This window comes from Harmonia axyridis, chromosome X (assembly GCF_914767665.1).
Source record: "Harmonia axyridis chromosome X, icHarAxyr1.1, whole genome shotgun sequence".
Lineage (NCBI taxonomy): Eukaryota > Metazoa > Arthropoda > Insecta > Coleoptera > Coccinellidae > Harmonia > Harmonia axyridis.
In genome coordinates this window covers 1,563,007-1,579,734 of record NC_059508.1, presented here as the reverse complement: position 1 = coordinate 1,579,734, position 16,728 = coordinate 1,563,007, and the positions used below count along the sequence as shown (strand labels likewise).

Below are 16,728 nucleotides of genomic sequence, written 5' to 3'. Positions count from 1 at the left end.
CTCCAAATGAAATATATATGAAGGATTAAAAGAAAAAAAAAATTATAATACTGCTGAGGATCAATAGTTTTGCATAATCAACATTTTTTTATTTTCTATTATCACAAAGATTTAATATTCACAAGTAGAATTTAGTTATGAGATTCTTGTATAAGTAAATATTTCTATTACTAAATATATACAAAATTACGTATACTAGGGCTAATCAGGTCTGTATATGGGAATTTTCGGTAGAAATTCTATGAGTATTACATATTCCATCATTGAAGATGAATCGCACTGTTGTTTGGATAAGCGCCAATGTAATCCTAATTTATTATATAGATAACTATTTTCCCATTCCAATAATTTATTCAAGGAATGCTGCGTCTGAAAGAGATGAATATGTAATATTTGAAGGCTACAACAAATCAAATTTAAAAAAAACCTTACCCTTTTACTAAGACAGATAACAGGCCATAAGGAACATCCAAGTGTGCAACAACAACATATACAACCGCAAAAAAGCCATTTCACATTTACAGGTAATGTTTTTTTCAATATTGTATTTATTCGCATAACAGTTTCCTTAAATTCTTCAGGAGCTACTCTAGAAACCAGGCCAGACGGAAAATCAGTGCTGAAACGATTGCTCAAGCCAAACCTAAAAAGTAAAACCATAAGGTTCTGATCATCTTTGAAGTAAATTATTGAACTATGACATGATGAGTTAGCCTTGTGTTTTTCTGTTAATAATTTTTTACTGATATGAAATAGTCTAGAACAATGAATAGATACTTGAGATAAAGTTAATTATGTTCAAATGTGAATTAAAAAACATTTACATCTCTTTTTTGTAAATTGAATTTTTGTTTTTATAAACAATATTATTATTATTAAAATGAAGACTTTCTTAATAATTTCAGTTTTTTGTACTCACACAGTCATATTACCAGCACCTCGTATTATAACAGGATCTGGGACCAGTGAAATATTAGCTGGTTCAATTTCATCTACAATATCCTCCTCCTCTTCATAATAAATAGCATCAAACCCTTCCATGGAACTATTGAAACACTTTTTTATAAGAAGTAATAATTTATCATTACTAACTCACCTTAATGATATCAATAAGAAGATTTTTTTGTGTTATGTTCTGATCTGTAATTGTTTTATTCCCTTGAGGAAACTTTTAACCATCCTTTGTTTACTTTCTATTTTAAATCATTCTTGTTACTATCATGGCATACTGCAAATTTCTTTGGTGAAATTTCTAAACATACAGAATGTTATTGAGTGTGCGCCTGATATGAACTATAGAAATTTGTTTCTTTAGAACTTACCTCAAAAAACTTGATTACTTATTGGATATTATATTAGTTTGTGAAAATTAAAAAATGGGGATAACATATAGGATGCTATTTATTCCTAAAAATACTTCCAAATTTCACGGAAGTTATTTTTATTGCAGTTTTACAAGAAAAAGCTGAAATTATCTATCAAACTGAAATTTTGACATCAATTAAAAAATTATATAATATCGTGAAGAAGGTTTCATAAAAAATCAGTTACCTCAATACTATTTAAAATTACTAATATGCATTTCTATGATCCAGTGTTGTTGCTACACCTCAAAAAAATACTGTGCTGCTAAGCGGATAGGAATTGTTGAGCAAGTTTGTAGGAGTTCGTGTTGGAATATTCTTCGGAGAATTTTCCAAATTTTCACGTAATTTTCCGGGATTTAGTTGCGATTTTTGAATGATTAAAGGAACATCATAATAGAAACGGAACGATTGTTTTTAATCGAGTGATGAGCCTGAATATAATTTGATTTGATGAGGCGATAAAAATAATTTTGTTTGTATTCAAGGATAGATCTTGAGATTTATTGAAAAATGGATGAAAATGAACAAGAATTGAAATCTCCAATCAAGAGACTAGGTTCAACTAGAAAACTTCTTGTGTTCAACAGTGAGTAATGTTTTTAAAAATTAATCTCTTGCCAGTTAATTCTAACAGTTTTATTGTTTATGAAAATAATTTATGATATTTCTCAAACGGATGTATTAATTTCTAACTTTTTCATTTGTATTGTTCTATATTAGATTATAATGAAAGTATATGAGCTTATTCTGATTTTTAGTAATATTGTGAAGAGTGAAAGGTTAGGTTTTTCTTTCAACTAACACACCTTATTAACTGCTTTGTGCGGATTCGTTATCAGAATAGTAACTTCTTTATTATTACTTCCTTTTCATATTTGTAGAATGTATGTAGGAAGACGTTAATATTTAATCGTGACTTTTGAATTAACCACGAAGATAATTTACGTGTAGGGTGTTTTGAAATGTTTTTTTTTACAAGAGGAGAAAATGACAGCCCTTTGTTTATGTAAAGGTCAGACGATTCATGTCTTCTATTCGAATATAACCCTGTCTTTTGTGGAATATTTCCTTTTTTGTAATTTTTTGTCGTTTGTTTTCGTGTTGATAATTTAGTAAGGCTTATTTTCAAATTAATATTCTTTTGTCGGAAAGTAAGGTAAAGTATTCCAACGTTTTTGGTTTCAAAAATTCAACCCCACAATTGTATTCAATATTCATAATATTAATTTGCAATGAAATGAGCTGTTATTTCATTGATTTTTTTATACCATTTCATGCACGCCACTGGACAACGGCACAATCAATGAGCGCAAACCTATTTTAAATCATATTCCTTTATGAAGTTAAGCAATCATCTTGGTGTTTTATATCATTTATATTAGGTATTAACATTAATGATATTGTTACAATGGAAATGAATATACCTAACAAGAATTGTAGGTACGCAGGCGCCATAGTTTTCATTCTACCCCTCTGTACCCACTATCCGGCAAACAGAGACGGCTTTAGTGAATATTAATAAAATATTAGTCCTGAAGCTCTCAAATTTTTATTTTAATCCCATCAGTGGACCAGCGAGAATTACCTTTAATACGTCAAAAAGGTATAACTTTATACATCTGAAGACAACACAACACATGGTGGTATTTTTTTAAACTGTTAATCAAAATATTAGGAGGCAATGTGTACTAAATATTATTTTCACAATTGAATGATTTTGCTTGAAATTTGGAGTTCAAATTGATTTTATGAATGTTCAGTTGCTGAATCAAGGGCATCCAGCATATTTTTTATTTAGGAGATCTAGAAAAATGTGGAAGAATTACTTATTCTGTGAAATCATTTCTCCATAATTAGAATTAGAGGCAAATTGGTTAATATTTGATTCAAGTATAGGAACTCATTTTTTTTTTACAAAATTCGAAGCGTTTAGCAGAATAGCAGCTCATAGTTTCCAAGAATGCAGTTTTTCAGAGAATGGGTTACATTTTTCTAAAACATTTGTACATATTATAATAAACCAAAATATGAAAAAGCACTGCTACGGGTTGGAAATTGAATAATTTATCGAGAAATTTAAAGAAATGACGAAATATTAGTCTTGTTTCATAGAAATGATTAACGTTTGTTATGAATTTTTAGATTTGATTCATGTTTTTTGTGTAACAAGAATCCATTTGGTGGCCTACTACAAATTTGAATTTACCCAGCAAGAATCGAGCATTATATTTGTTGTTGTCACAGCTTTACCAATGTTTCTACCTGCGGTGACCTGTATATTTTTCTTGTTGATTTCATTGTCAGAAAAATGCTGGGAGACATCATCCACTGATGAAGAAATCGTGGTTGAAATTAATATTGTCTGTACGGTCATCAAGTTCGCTGGTGGATAAAATGGTTCCAATTATACCTATAATATCTCAAAAAAAAAAAAAATACCTGCCAATTCCTACCGAAATTTAGAAATAAGTTGCAAAACAGTGAAACGAATGTTCATATAAAATTTGTGGTGATCATATTATTGTCAGATAAAAAAAATGTTGATACCTCAGAATATATCCATCAGATTGCACTGAAATTTCATGAATATTTAGATATGTTTCACACGGAAAAAATTAATCAAGTTCTTCTGAATAAAATTAAAAAAAAAATTCCAAGAATATTGTTCCAAAAAGGTGATAAATTATATTGTGTATAACGTATTTCTATGTTTTCATGACATGTCACTTAGCAAGTTAATTGAGTAATTGTATTCTATTACGATTGTTGAGCTGTAATTATGGAAACAGTAAACACAATAACTTCCAAAAGGAACAATTTAGAGATTCGTTCTGAAGCTAAATTACATATGAATGGATCAAATTCAATTTCAATTTCATATCCCAAAATCTCCCAGATTTTAGATATGATTGAGCAGAATTCTAAACTTGACTCTAAAAGAACGATTTCTTGAAAAAATGACAGGAATTACATGACTTTGGCTTCACGTCAGTGTTTTAATCAATTTATATCAAAAGAAATATCTGGCATTACTTCCCATATTTCGAGAACCAACATGTTGATTGCGAAGGTCGCAATTATATCTTGGAAAAATTCATTAAAAGACCTTCTTACGTATGGTTGAGATCCTGAATAGAAGTGACATTCCATCTGTTCATAGCCCATAGGAATTCTTGAGGGGAAGAGGGTTTTGTTGCGGGGAGGATTTAGCAGATGTAGGATTTTGCGCCTCAGGGAGTGAGGAGCAGCGATGCCAGGTTTTGGGATTTTTCCCTAGAAATAGGGAAATTCAGAAATGAGTGGCAAAAATTTTCTGATTACTTCAGACAGTAGAAATATTTTTATTTCATTACGCGATTGATATTTCATATACAACTAAATTATTATATATCTTAACATGAGTGAATGTTGAAATATTTCAAATTCACAGTTGTTGTATTTAGAACCAGCTGTAACGGCTCAAAACTTTTCATAATTTTTGGAAATACTGAATATCAATGATTTAGGCAGATAATATACATTGTGTCCGTAAAGTATGGAACAAATTCATTTTCAGCTGAACAGACCATTTTAAGAAATAATCCTGAAACACGTCGATTTTTTATTTTAATTTACCGTATTTTAATAATAATAATCTAATATACAGGGTGAATTACTTTCGAGTAATGACGTCACCGTCATTTTTTTTTAATGGAACACCCCATTTTGTCTCAATTCTTCGATTACTCTAGCTGAGCTGATTCCAAAAATGTATCACATGTTGATTCCAATTGGTACAGGGTGGACAAAAATTACAATAGTTTTGTGTGTGCTCATAATGTAACGCGTAACATTCTTTATTAGTTAAATTATTCAAAATTAGTTGAATAAACAAATAATGACATTTCACCAAAAACTAGACGACTATGTTTTTTTTTTAAATTGATAAGAAATAATTTCTTTCATATTCTGTCTGCTAGACCACAAGTACCAAACATGTTTGGAAAAAGCTCATTTTTATTAATCTAAAAATGTAACAAACTGCAGGGTGTTAAATTCAATTCAATTGCCGCTAGACAAGTATTTTTGATAATATTGTTAATTTAACTGATGAAGAATGTAACGCGTTACTTTATGAGCACACACAAAACTATTGTATTTTTGTCCACCCTGTACCAATTGGAATCAACATGTGATACATTTTTGAAATCAGCTCAGCTAGAGTAATCGGAAAATTGAGAGGAAATGGGGGGTGTTTCATTTAAAAAAAAATGACGGTGACGTCATTACTCGAAAGTAATTCACCCTGTATATTAGATTATTATTTAAAAAAAGTGTTTCAGATTATTTCTTAAAATGGTCTGTTTAGCTGAAAATGAATTTGTTTCATACTTTACAGACACTGTGTAGACTGAGAAATATTGAAAGTTTATATTCAAAAATTTAAACCTTCAGAATTATGTGTCACCCCTATTTTCATTCAAGATTTTTGAGAGGGTTGCCAGTTCGCTTAAGAGGATGATTATACACCCTCGAATTTTCCATCGTGAGATGTCATCCTCCACATAAAAATTGACTTATAAGACTTAATAGTTGACAGTTGTTGATTTTATTTTGTGTAAAATCATCTCGACACAAATAAAAACTATATTTTATCAATTTCCACTGTTTTTTTTAAATAGTGGAAATTGGTAAGGTATAGTTTTTCATTTCGTTGTGTTAAAATTGACTTGTTTTATCATACATACATATCGAAATATCCGATTGTTTTAATTTTCACGAAAATTATGAAATAGGAAAAATTGAAAACGCATTTTGGGTAAAATATTTTCTTAGGCCTGGCAACAGTGGTAGGGAATCTTCCTTGAATATTTCAGCGCCGATCGAGTGTAGGAATTGCTTCTGAATCCGGCCCATGCCACTGGCAACGGAACAGGGGGTCATCCGGTAAAGCTATCGCAGCACCCAACCCAGCTTGAATCGAATGCGTTTCACCGACTACTCCGATGGTTTTCACACAATTTGTGCCCGTATAAAATAACCTATCTTGAAATTTACTTCTTGTTCGACGTAGTGATGTAAATTTTTACGAATTTCGCCCGTAAAAAGAACTTACGAAATACACAGTGCCACCCGGTATATCTGGCGTGTTCTTATTTATAAACAGAACGTCGGTAACACAACACAATTTTCAGGTATAAACAGATGTAGTGTTTAGTGTTATTTTTGTTTTTTTGTTTCTTGGTGTTGCGATGTTCCAGTGTATTATTCAACAGAAGAATGGTTGGATTCATGCCGAGACCAAAGATGTGTTTCCAGGTTTGTCGTTTCATATCGATTCTACCCAAACGAAAAAATACTTTGCATTCAGATTTTTCATTTACGTTCTTCAAAAACTAGAACTCCTATAGTTTCCAAGAAAACCTTCGAGAATTTAAAACAATGTTCGAATCGAAAAATCTAAGACCAAAAACATACTCCTAGCTGGACCAACAAAGAACAGCATCCCAAACGATTATCTACATCTCAAATCAATCTTTCATCACATAAACTAGCCGTTAATAATAGTGATGAATCTTTGGAAATAATTATTAGTGGGAAATGTTATTTTTATTTCCGAAAATAACCGTGCCTGTGAATTCCTTTGTTTTGTATACAGATGATGAACTTCCTGTCCTAGGGTATCTTAAAATTCTTCTCAATATGTCTATTTTGGTCACATATGTCTCCCTTGAGGGAGATCACGTCAAATTCTGATGCGTGTTTGTTTAGATAATTTAAGATTTTTATTTGCAATATTTAAGCAACTGTTCCCAACTACATGAAATATTTTGAATGAAAATATTTGTTGTCAAACCAGCTATCGTTTTAAAGTGATGACTGTTTCTCAATAGTCCACATGGTTGCTTGTTTGAAGTGTTTCAGATTCCTTATATGGTCAAAGAATTGACTAATTTCGATTTGATCTTGCCGACTATTGAAATCGGAAAAAATTACTCACATTCATCCAAATTTTCGTAATGGATGCCAAAAATTTAATAACCGAGTTATTGAAAATATTGAGATAAAAAAAATGAGAAAAGCTCAGACGTGAAGTCGCATGAACTTTCAGACGGTTATTACAATTATTCAATTATCCTGCGATGTGTTATGTCCTTGAAATCTTAAAACTACATGATACCTTCAGCACAATGTCACTTGTTTGGAACAATTTTCTTGAGGAAACGAAAAAACATAAAAATAAGCGATTTAAGTTTCAGTTGTATTAGATGGGTATTTTAACAATTATTATTAAAATTGAATTTCATAAGAATTCCGTAAATTCTGAACCTGAACCTATTCTGAAAATTTCAAGTCTCTAGCACACATTTATCCGATGAATTTTCTAGTTTCTAGCACATTTCTTTAGAGAGTTATCGTGTACACGGCGGCTGGCCGGCCGGACAGAATTGATTTCGATCTCATCAGTGAATCGAACTCGATCGTTCCATTATGTTCCCTTGGAACAAGTGTGCAACAAGTAGGATATTCTGGTCCCTTGAAATCATCGCCAATTTAAAAATACATCCAACAAAATGTAAACGCTCTGATACATTGATAAACTGTAATCTTCAGGAAGTTCAACGTATGTTTAAAACTACTGATTATGCCACTACGTGATATGATAATTACTTATTACCACTCACGTATTGTTATGACTTTCACTTTTTTCAATTAGAAATAATCTCGTGAAATAATTTCACTAAAAGCACAACGCTATTCTGAAGATTTATGCATTTTTTGTGGGAAATGCTGCATCACTAAACAAGTTCTATTCGGTAAACTTTTCAAATCTTCTCAAATTACTCAAAATTGTCATCGTAAAAGTACGCTCAATCCTGCGGTCACTAGATAATTGTTAGGAATTATTCGAGTTTTTACGTTTGGGAATGTGCATATTCTGAAAACTTAATGAACAATCCGTCCGTAGATAAGAGCTTTTCTTGGGAACTATAAGAGATTTTTGTACCAAAATCAATTGCTATACTGCAATTATCCTTGTCCCAAAACAACGATCCATGAGTTTTTTTTAGTAAAAATCAAGGGAACAAAAAAAAACATTTTTCGAAAAATTAACAACACATTAACATGAAATTGAAATCTTATGTTACTAGGATGGTACTGAATTCATAATTTTTTCACTGCAAGGTTCTAGCACTTATAGTTTAGAAGTTCTGAATTTTTGAATTATTCATCTCTAGGGTTTGCCTACCGACCTTATCGAGAATATGGGTTCAAATCCACCGCAAACTTGTCTTTTTATCGATATTTAATACCAGTTGTTCTAATTTACACTATTTTATGTATTTGTATTTTATATTTAATTATTTTTTTATTTATTTTTCATTATTAATTGTGAATCGTGGAAATCAGATAACTGCAGTGTTATTTTGTCAAATTAATGTATATTCGAACATTCCTCGTTTATAATGGAGCTTCTCCAATAATTCATTCTTGAGGTCTCCCAGACCCCTGTGATTAAATTGAAACCTTTCTTCGAGTCTTCATTCAGGGAGTAACTACCCTTAATGTTTCCGTGTTCCATTTAATTGAATTGAAGGAGAATAGGGCGGATCCCCTGTTATTTACGTAGGGAAATATTTCCTGCATCTTATCAGATTTCTGCACGTTTATATTTTTTTAATGAATCGATAACCAACAATGGTTCTTTACTTTTGGTATATCAATTTGTAATTTCAATATAATTATTAATTTGATTTATCGTCAAGTGAAAAAACAATGACGTAAAGTTGAGAGTTTTTGCGCACTTTAAATTCGTATTCATGTAATTTTTTTCACGAAATTTTGTTATTTGGTTGAACTTCAAGCTCCAGAATCATTAAACGGATTTTCTTTTTAACTACTCTTAAATATTGGGATCCGCCTAACCAATTCAAGTGTCTAGCAGATTCCCTTCTATAATTCCCGTTTATACCGGGTGTCCCAAGTTATCGTTTACAAGCAATATCTAGCTTATTCGACAAGATATTAAAAAAATTGCTTTGAATAACATCAAAGTACCTTCCCAATGATGTATAAAAAAGGTTCTTATATTTGACAGCCCTGTGGTAGCTGCCCCTCACTTCTTATTTTCAAATGGCACCCCCTGTATATTGTCAGTGAAAATTGCATCATTCTATTTGGAATACAACGATAGCACATACTTGGTATTTTTTATCAATAATAACAAAAACATTAACATTTTGTGAAGTATGAATTGCAACTAAAATATGTATATACTATGGCAATTCAAAAAACGAAGAAACATTTAAAGCAAGTGTTCAAAAATATTTATTATTTCATAAAAGTTTATTGAGTATTATTTAATGTTAATTTTGTTATTAAATTTGTTAACCGTTTACTCAATTAATACAGTTTTAGTTATTTTGATTTTCTTTTGGTTGGTTAATAATTTTGTCATTTTTAGAATTGAAATTTTATTCCAAGACAAAAATAAACCAAAAATATCATAAAGATATATCATTGTGAAGGAATAGACGCAAGTAGTCAATTTTTCGATATTCATATTATTTATTATTTGAAACAAAAAAATCATCTACTTCTCATATGTGAAGTTTGTACAAACATGGGTGAAAATATTTCATTTTTATAAGGATAATTAAATAATGTAAAAGACGCCATGAAATATTCTTGTTTTTGTTATTATTACTGAAAAAATACCAAGTATGTGCTATCGTTGTATTCCAAATGGAATGACACGCCATTTTCACTGACAATATATAGGGGGTGCCAATTAAATTAAAAAGTAAGAAGTAGCTACCACAGGGCTGTCAAATGAAGATACTTTGATGTTATTCAAAGCAATTTTTTATTTTTTTTTAACATTTCGTCAAATAAGCGAATTATTGCTTGTACACAATAACTTGAGACACCCGGTATAGCGGCCGGATGGGTAGAATTGATTTGACGTTTGAATTCGAAAATGAAACCGGCTGTTGCCGCTCAAAAATGTATAGAAATCTGAAGTTCCAAACGAAAGTTATAGTGGAGTTATTATACCGAAATTAATAAGTGAAATTGCCATTTCATATTACACAATAATGATCATTGTTTACTTTATATTGCTCTGTAAGTTTTAGTACCAATGGTTATTTGATGGTTCGGTCGTTTCAAAAATTCCTTTGATTGTTAATTTAACATAATGTCATCTGATAAAGATTTTTATTGGTATTTGTTGCTTATAATGAAGGGAAAGTATCTTTCACTCTTACACTGTTTTAGTATAGTCACTTCAACACAGTAAAATGGAGAACTTTCTGTTGAATCGATTTCATTTGAATGCACACTTATTGTAATTTTTATACGGAAATAAGTTTGTTGATTATACAGTAGTTCAGATGCATAAGATTAAATCTTAATTAACTCAGGTTATAATTCATAAAATAATTTGTTATGATGTGAAAATCTCGTAGAATTGGAAACATACGTTTTTCGAACTTGAATGTTTTTTTGCATAGAAAATAATGTTAATTTAAAATGATTGTGAACACTTGACTAATGGTTATGTATTTGATCTTTATCTTACAATTTTTCATGCGATTAAGAGATGCAGTGAGTTTCAATTTTGATCGATCAACATACTTTCATTTTTTTTTAAATTGCAGTTTCTTTCGGACCACCTGTAGAGTGAAACGTGAATTTGCAGAAGAACTGAAAACTTTTCATGAATTCAATAGAAATTTGTATGATTATCTCGATCGGTTTTCAAGATATAATCCAAATATCCATGAAATTTGTCGAAAGTCAAGGAGTACCACAGATAAATAATGACAAGTGGGGTATTCCGAAATCAGAATTCCATAGAGATTATGAGTATGGTATAAAAATTGGGCATTCCCATTAAAAAACGTGATGATATCGTGTTTCACCACTTTCGGACCACCCTGTAGAGTAGCTTATGCGTTGAGTACTATCGATTTCGTCAAAATTTGAATCATTCTCCTAGCCCAAAATTTCCAAGAGTTTTCAACCGATCGAGCACTATTGACTCACCCTATATATACAGTTTTAAGGTCTCTATTTGCTCTCAAAAAGCTCCTGACTTCATGCCAGTGTTTTTGCCCTAAATTTTATTCAATGAAATAACTATGCGGTAAAAAAACATAATTAATTATTGTTCACAGCAAACATTGCTGTGGTTGTTCAATATGTAATTCATTCAGGAAATGCTTATCAAGAAGTAATAGATCATGTGTTGCGTCACTATTTTCCACAATGAAATTCTTGTAAATTAATTAGTTACAGATATAATTTAAATCATTTTCAAGCGATAACATTAATGATTGATGGGAACATTTCCTCTTTCAATGTAAGTACCTTCATTGTGTACAACATTTTTTTTTGTTGTATACACGATAAAAATGTGTATTCATTATATATACTCCAAATGTTTTATAAAGCTTGCACTTTTGAAAGGAACAATTCATCTCTTTTCGTTATATGAAATATATAGATAATATAAGAACAAAAAGAGTAAAAAATTCACCAATCTTTCAGGCTGCAAATGGAATACAACGACTTACCAGAAGAAGTGAAGAAGAAGGAATCTTTAAAATTATTCAATAGATCAAAAGTATATGTAAAAATTATAAAATGACATATTCATCATAGGTGTTTTTTACTTTTACGTTATGATAATTTTTGCGAAACATATTCATTCAATGGGAACATAAATGTATTGATGATTTGTAGAATTATCTTTTAAATAAATAAATTATACACTGCGCAAAAAAATTTACGCACATTATGGAAATCTCAAATTTATTCTACAACTGAAGATATTCTCAATGATAATTATTTTTATCAGAATTATGCATGCATATGTTATCCACTTTCAACGTTTTTCTTCAGTACAGATGTTTTTTCCCAGCAGGAATAAAAAAAGATGAGATTATCAGATTTTGAATGTATTGGCTCCATTCTAAAATCAGTTGTTCTCGATCAATTCTAGTGCTCAATAGTTTTTCTTTCGTTTGATTTTCTACACTCGATCGCTATGCAATGCGAAACACGCAATTTGACCCAAAAGGAATGTGTCCAAGCGGTAGTTTTGCGAGAAGAAGGGTGGACATACACAAGCATTGGAGAGAGGTTTGGAGTTTTCCATACAAGTGTGTCCAGAATGTTGCAGCGATTCAGGGAGACAGGTATGAATGTCCGAAGACCAGGACAGGGTAGACGACGGGTAACAACTGCCATTCAAGAACGTTACTTGACAGTTTCTTCGTTGAGACAACGGTTTGCGCAACCGCTCGCCTCCTTCAAAATCATCTTGAGCAAACTCATGGAGTGCAAATTAGCACTTAGACAATAAGAAATCGCCTCAGAGAATATGATTTAAGGCCTCGTGTCGCGGCAAGAGGCCCAGCTCTTACCCTAGCCCATCGAAGGGCGCGTTTGGATTTTGCGAGAGAGCATATCCATTGGGAAGAGGCTGATTGGGAAAGAGTACACTGTGCATATCTTTCATGTGAACGTCTGTATACAAGGGAACGTCGATCACAATGGTTGAGGCAGAATCTAGACTCATCTGTGAAGAGAACTCTTTCCCAATCAGCCTCTTCCCAATGGATATGCTCTCTCGCAAAATCCAAACGCGCCCTTCGATTGGCTGGGGTAAGAGCTGGGCCTCTTGTCGCGACACGAGGCCTTAAATCATATTCACTGAGGCGATTTCTTATTGTCTGAGTGCTAATTTGCACCCCATGAGTTTGCTCAAGATGATTTTGAAGGAGGAGAGCGGTTGAAAACCGTTGTCTCAACGAAGAAACTCTCAAGTAACGTTCTTGAATGGCAGTTTTTACCCGTGGTCTACCCTGTCCTGGTCTTCGGACATTCATACCTGTCTACCTGAATGGCTGCAACATTCTAGACACACATGTATGGAAAACTCCAAACCTTTCTGTAATTCTTCTTCTCGCAAAACTACCGCTTGGGCACATTCCTCTTGGGTCAAATTGCGTGTTTCGCGTTGCATAGCGATCGAGTGTAGAAAATCAAACGAAAGAAAAACTATCGATCACTAGAATTGATCGAGAACAACTGATTTCAGAATGGAGCCAATACATTCAAAATCTGATAATCTCATATTTTTTTATTCCTGCTGGGAAAAAACATCTGTATTGAAAAAATACGTTGAAAGTGGATAACATATGCATGCATAATTCTGATAAAAATAATTATCATCGAGAACATCTTCAGTTGTAGAATAAATTTGAGATTTCCCTAATGTGCGTTAATTCTTTTGCGCAGTGTATATCGCCACCAATTCAATTTTATAAAAAAAAATAATTCTCATAGTCGAACAGTTACTCTTGAACTAATTCGTAACCGATTCCGAACTAAATACGTATTCAAATAAAACGCGTACGCGTATCCTTTATCATAAATTTGGCGTGTGTGGTGAAACATCAAGAACTCTGGTCATATTTCTGGGTATTTTATTTTTATGAGGGTTTGGCTGGCGGGGGTGTGCAAGACTCATCGTCCTTCCGTTTGGTCATGGACAAGGGCAATCCTCATAGCGCCACCTCGTGGAAATCTATTTTTATGAATGGATATTTATAACGTGGGGGAATAGCGAGCGTTCATCTTCATAAATTCGTAAGACCGATATCGTTTTCTAAAAACAGATCATCAACACGTCGTTTCTATTGGGGAAAATCGCTTTGTCGCAGATGCGAACCTGGTTTTTCGAATGTTTTTCAACTGGCAAAGTCGCATCAAAGGTCACACTGTGTAACGTTCTCACAAACAGGTCTCCTCGTTTATTGTGCCAATTTCAAGATCGACACTATCGAGTTCCATAACATATTGCACTAAATTCGGTTCATTTCACAATGTGACTTTTTCTCATAATTATTTCCCTAATTTGAAATCAGAACATTTTCCGAATTGGTTGCATTTTTTTAATGCATTGCTGGGATGCATGTTCAAGGAAATCAACATAATTAAGTTGTAGATTATTTTCATATGGCACCTGTTCAGCTTTAATCTTAGAAAATGTCCGATTTTATTATCAATAAAACAACAACAAATAATGTTTTTGGCATTCATGAAATTATCTAGTCGTATATCACTCGACCTATGAATTTGTATGGATTGAATTATCGACTATGTTTTGCATTCTAGAAAATAGTTCATTGTCTTGAAATAATTCCAACAACTCTCGGGGTTTCATTGAGTTATTGTAGATGTACATTCAAATATTTTCCTAGCAAAATCATGCTCAAAATATGTTTATAGTCTAATCGATTAAATAAACATGTCCTTTACTATAACATATGACTATTCCTTTCATTTGAAAGGGGAAACCACCATTTTCTGGTTGAATACAATACAAATAAGTGAAAATAGCTGAAGACCTTTTGATAGCGATTTTTGTTTGTTGTCATCTATAATATATTGAATTTTTCGTTCCTTGATTATTTTCATAATTCTTAACAATAATTTTTGACAAACGTTTCTTTCTTGATCTGAATTGATATTCACTCCAATTTCGAAAGAATTTTTTGATAATTATTTTGACACAAGATTAATAAATACTACATGCAAACTTTGCACAGGCCTCAGTTTACTTTTTAAATGAATTCCTGTGATTAGAATCAATACTCAAACATAATTTATAGCGTTTTATTCATTAGTTGTAATTAGGTCCTAAGCATATGGATTTAAGGTTGAAAAATTTCAAATTTCAATACCAACAAAACCATAACAAAGAATATTTTCAGAATTATTTCGAGCTATTCAGGAAATAATTCAGTCGTTTAAAATACTAGCTATGAATTTCAATTTCGGTATCAAAATATTTATACAAATAGGCAAAACAGACAAAACATGGCGAAATTTGTAGTTCTTTTTCACTTGACCTCTTTGACCGATTTTAGCAATTAGTTTTTTGAATTTTAGTTTAATTCTTTGTGAATATAACTGTTCAGATCCAGTCCTCATATACTTTATTTTTTGTTATATTCAGGGGTGACAAAAAATGAAATTTAGGGTTTTATTCAGAATACCCTGTGTAGCGATTCATTAACAGATGAGATTGTTTACGAACTCTCAGATGTTGCCTCATCATTTTTGAACATATCTTTTTTTCATTTATTTATATCTAAATTTTGAGATAAATTAGAACACTTCATATGGTACCGTTGTTGAACCAGAAATTTATGTTTTGAATCGCAAAGCTGAACCAAATGTGTACATAAATTCCATGAAAAAGTTCATTGTTTTGATGAATCGATTAACAGAAACATTAATACAACGAAAAGTTTTTCATCATATTGATGAATTTTTTTTCATCGAATCAAGGAACAACTTTCATTGAACCAAAGAAATGTTTATTATGTGATTGGTTGTACTTTGTATCAATAATGTAATACTGTTCATTGAAATTGTCCGAAGCAATCCATACATCTAATGAACAGAGTTTTTCTATCCACTGAATATTTCATCGGAACAACGAACGCTCAACATCAATGTAATATGATTGTAAAATCCTTTTAAATTGTAAACTGTTTGTTATCTTGTGTAAATTTAAGATTTGGTTGTTATATATCTATATTTACATTTTTATTGATGAACCATGTAATTACAAACTTTTTTATGGCAATAAATATTATATTATTAATTTCAGAATTGTGATATGGATGAACAGGTATTCATAATATCAATGAATCTATATTGAAAAATGTCATTATATTGATGAAAAAGTACATTGAATCAATGAAATCAATAAAAGCGATAGATACCTTTTTTCCGAGTTCAATGATTTTGAAATGAACATAAATAATAACCAAGTTAGCATTATATTTAATATATCACCATTATAAATTAATAACCATACGAAACATTACATTACGTAATGACTGAATACAGATCTGAATCTATCGATTTCCGTTGAAAAATTGCCTTTTAATCAGGAAGATTATAAGCCAGGCAAGGAAAAATAAGGCTTCAATTCTTCTGAATGTATGCTCTTCTACATCTGATCTGACCTGCAAACCAGTTTCCTCATTTTTATTATAGTGTCTATTTGGAACAACTGATGGGTCTGAAAGAAAGTGTTTTTGTTGAATACTTTTAAATATATTTTCTGAGAGCAAAGTTGATATGATAATGAGTTTTGTTAGTATCCAAATTCATTTCATTGATTGATATAAGAACCCAAAGTATTATATTATGCAACAATGAAGAAAATATACAGGGTGTTTGGTGGAGGTAGGTCAAAAATTCAGGATGTGATTAAAATTCGGATATGTTGTTCCTATGAAAAATTGTAATTCGCGTCCCTTTCAAAGTTACAGTCCTTCAAAGATACGGA

The 16,728-nt window shown here is 31.4% G+C and overlaps 2 protein-coding genes across 3 annotated transcripts in view; one reads left to right on the top strand and one right to left on the bottom strand.

Moving 5' to 3' along the window:
- Positions 1-54: 54 nt before the first annotated feature.
- On the bottom strand, positions 55-1,252 carry LOC123686360 (cysteine-rich hydrophobic domain-containing protein 2). The gene is made up of 4 exons (XM_045626425.1): positions 1,097-1,252; positions 920-1,045; positions 433-643; positions 55-369 (listed from the first exon to the last, which is right to left on the bottom strand). The coding sequence occupies exons 2-4, from the start codon at positions 1,039-1,041 to the stop codon at positions 202-204; spliced, it is 501 nt and encodes a 166-aa protein (XP_045482381.1). The 5' UTR covers positions 1,042-1,045; positions 1,097-1,252; the 3' UTR covers positions 55-201.
- Positions 1,253-1,617: 365 nt separating this feature from the next.
- LOC123686357 (SLIT-ROBO Rho GTPase-activating protein 1-like) overlaps positions 1,618-16,728 on the top strand; it is a 31,440-nt gene continuing 16,329 nt past the window's right edge. The window contains exon 1 of one of the 2 annotated variants that reach the window (XM_045626420.1): positions 1,618-1,953. In XM_045626420.1, the coding sequence (XP_045482376.1) occupies positions 1,878-1,953 (76 nt within the window). In that variant the 5' untranslated portion in view covers positions 1,618-1,877. Of the gene's footprint in view, positions 1,954-6,269; positions 6,666-16,728 lie in introns of those variants that run through there. The other variant, XM_045626422.1, reaches the window with a different exon arrangement.

Coding starts and splice junctions, on each gene's coding strand:
- LOC123686360 (XM_045626425.1), bottom strand. CDS start 1,041: ATGGAAGGGTTTGATGCTATTTATTATGAAGAGGAGGAGGATATTGTA. Junction 644..919: donor GGTGCTGGTAATATGACTGT/GTGAGTACAAAA, acceptor TTTACTTTTTAG/GTTTGGCTTGAGCAATCGTT. Junction 370..432: donor TTATCTGTCTTAGTAAAAGG/GTAAGGTTTTTT, acceptor CATCTCTTTCAG/ACGCAGCATTCCTTGAATAA.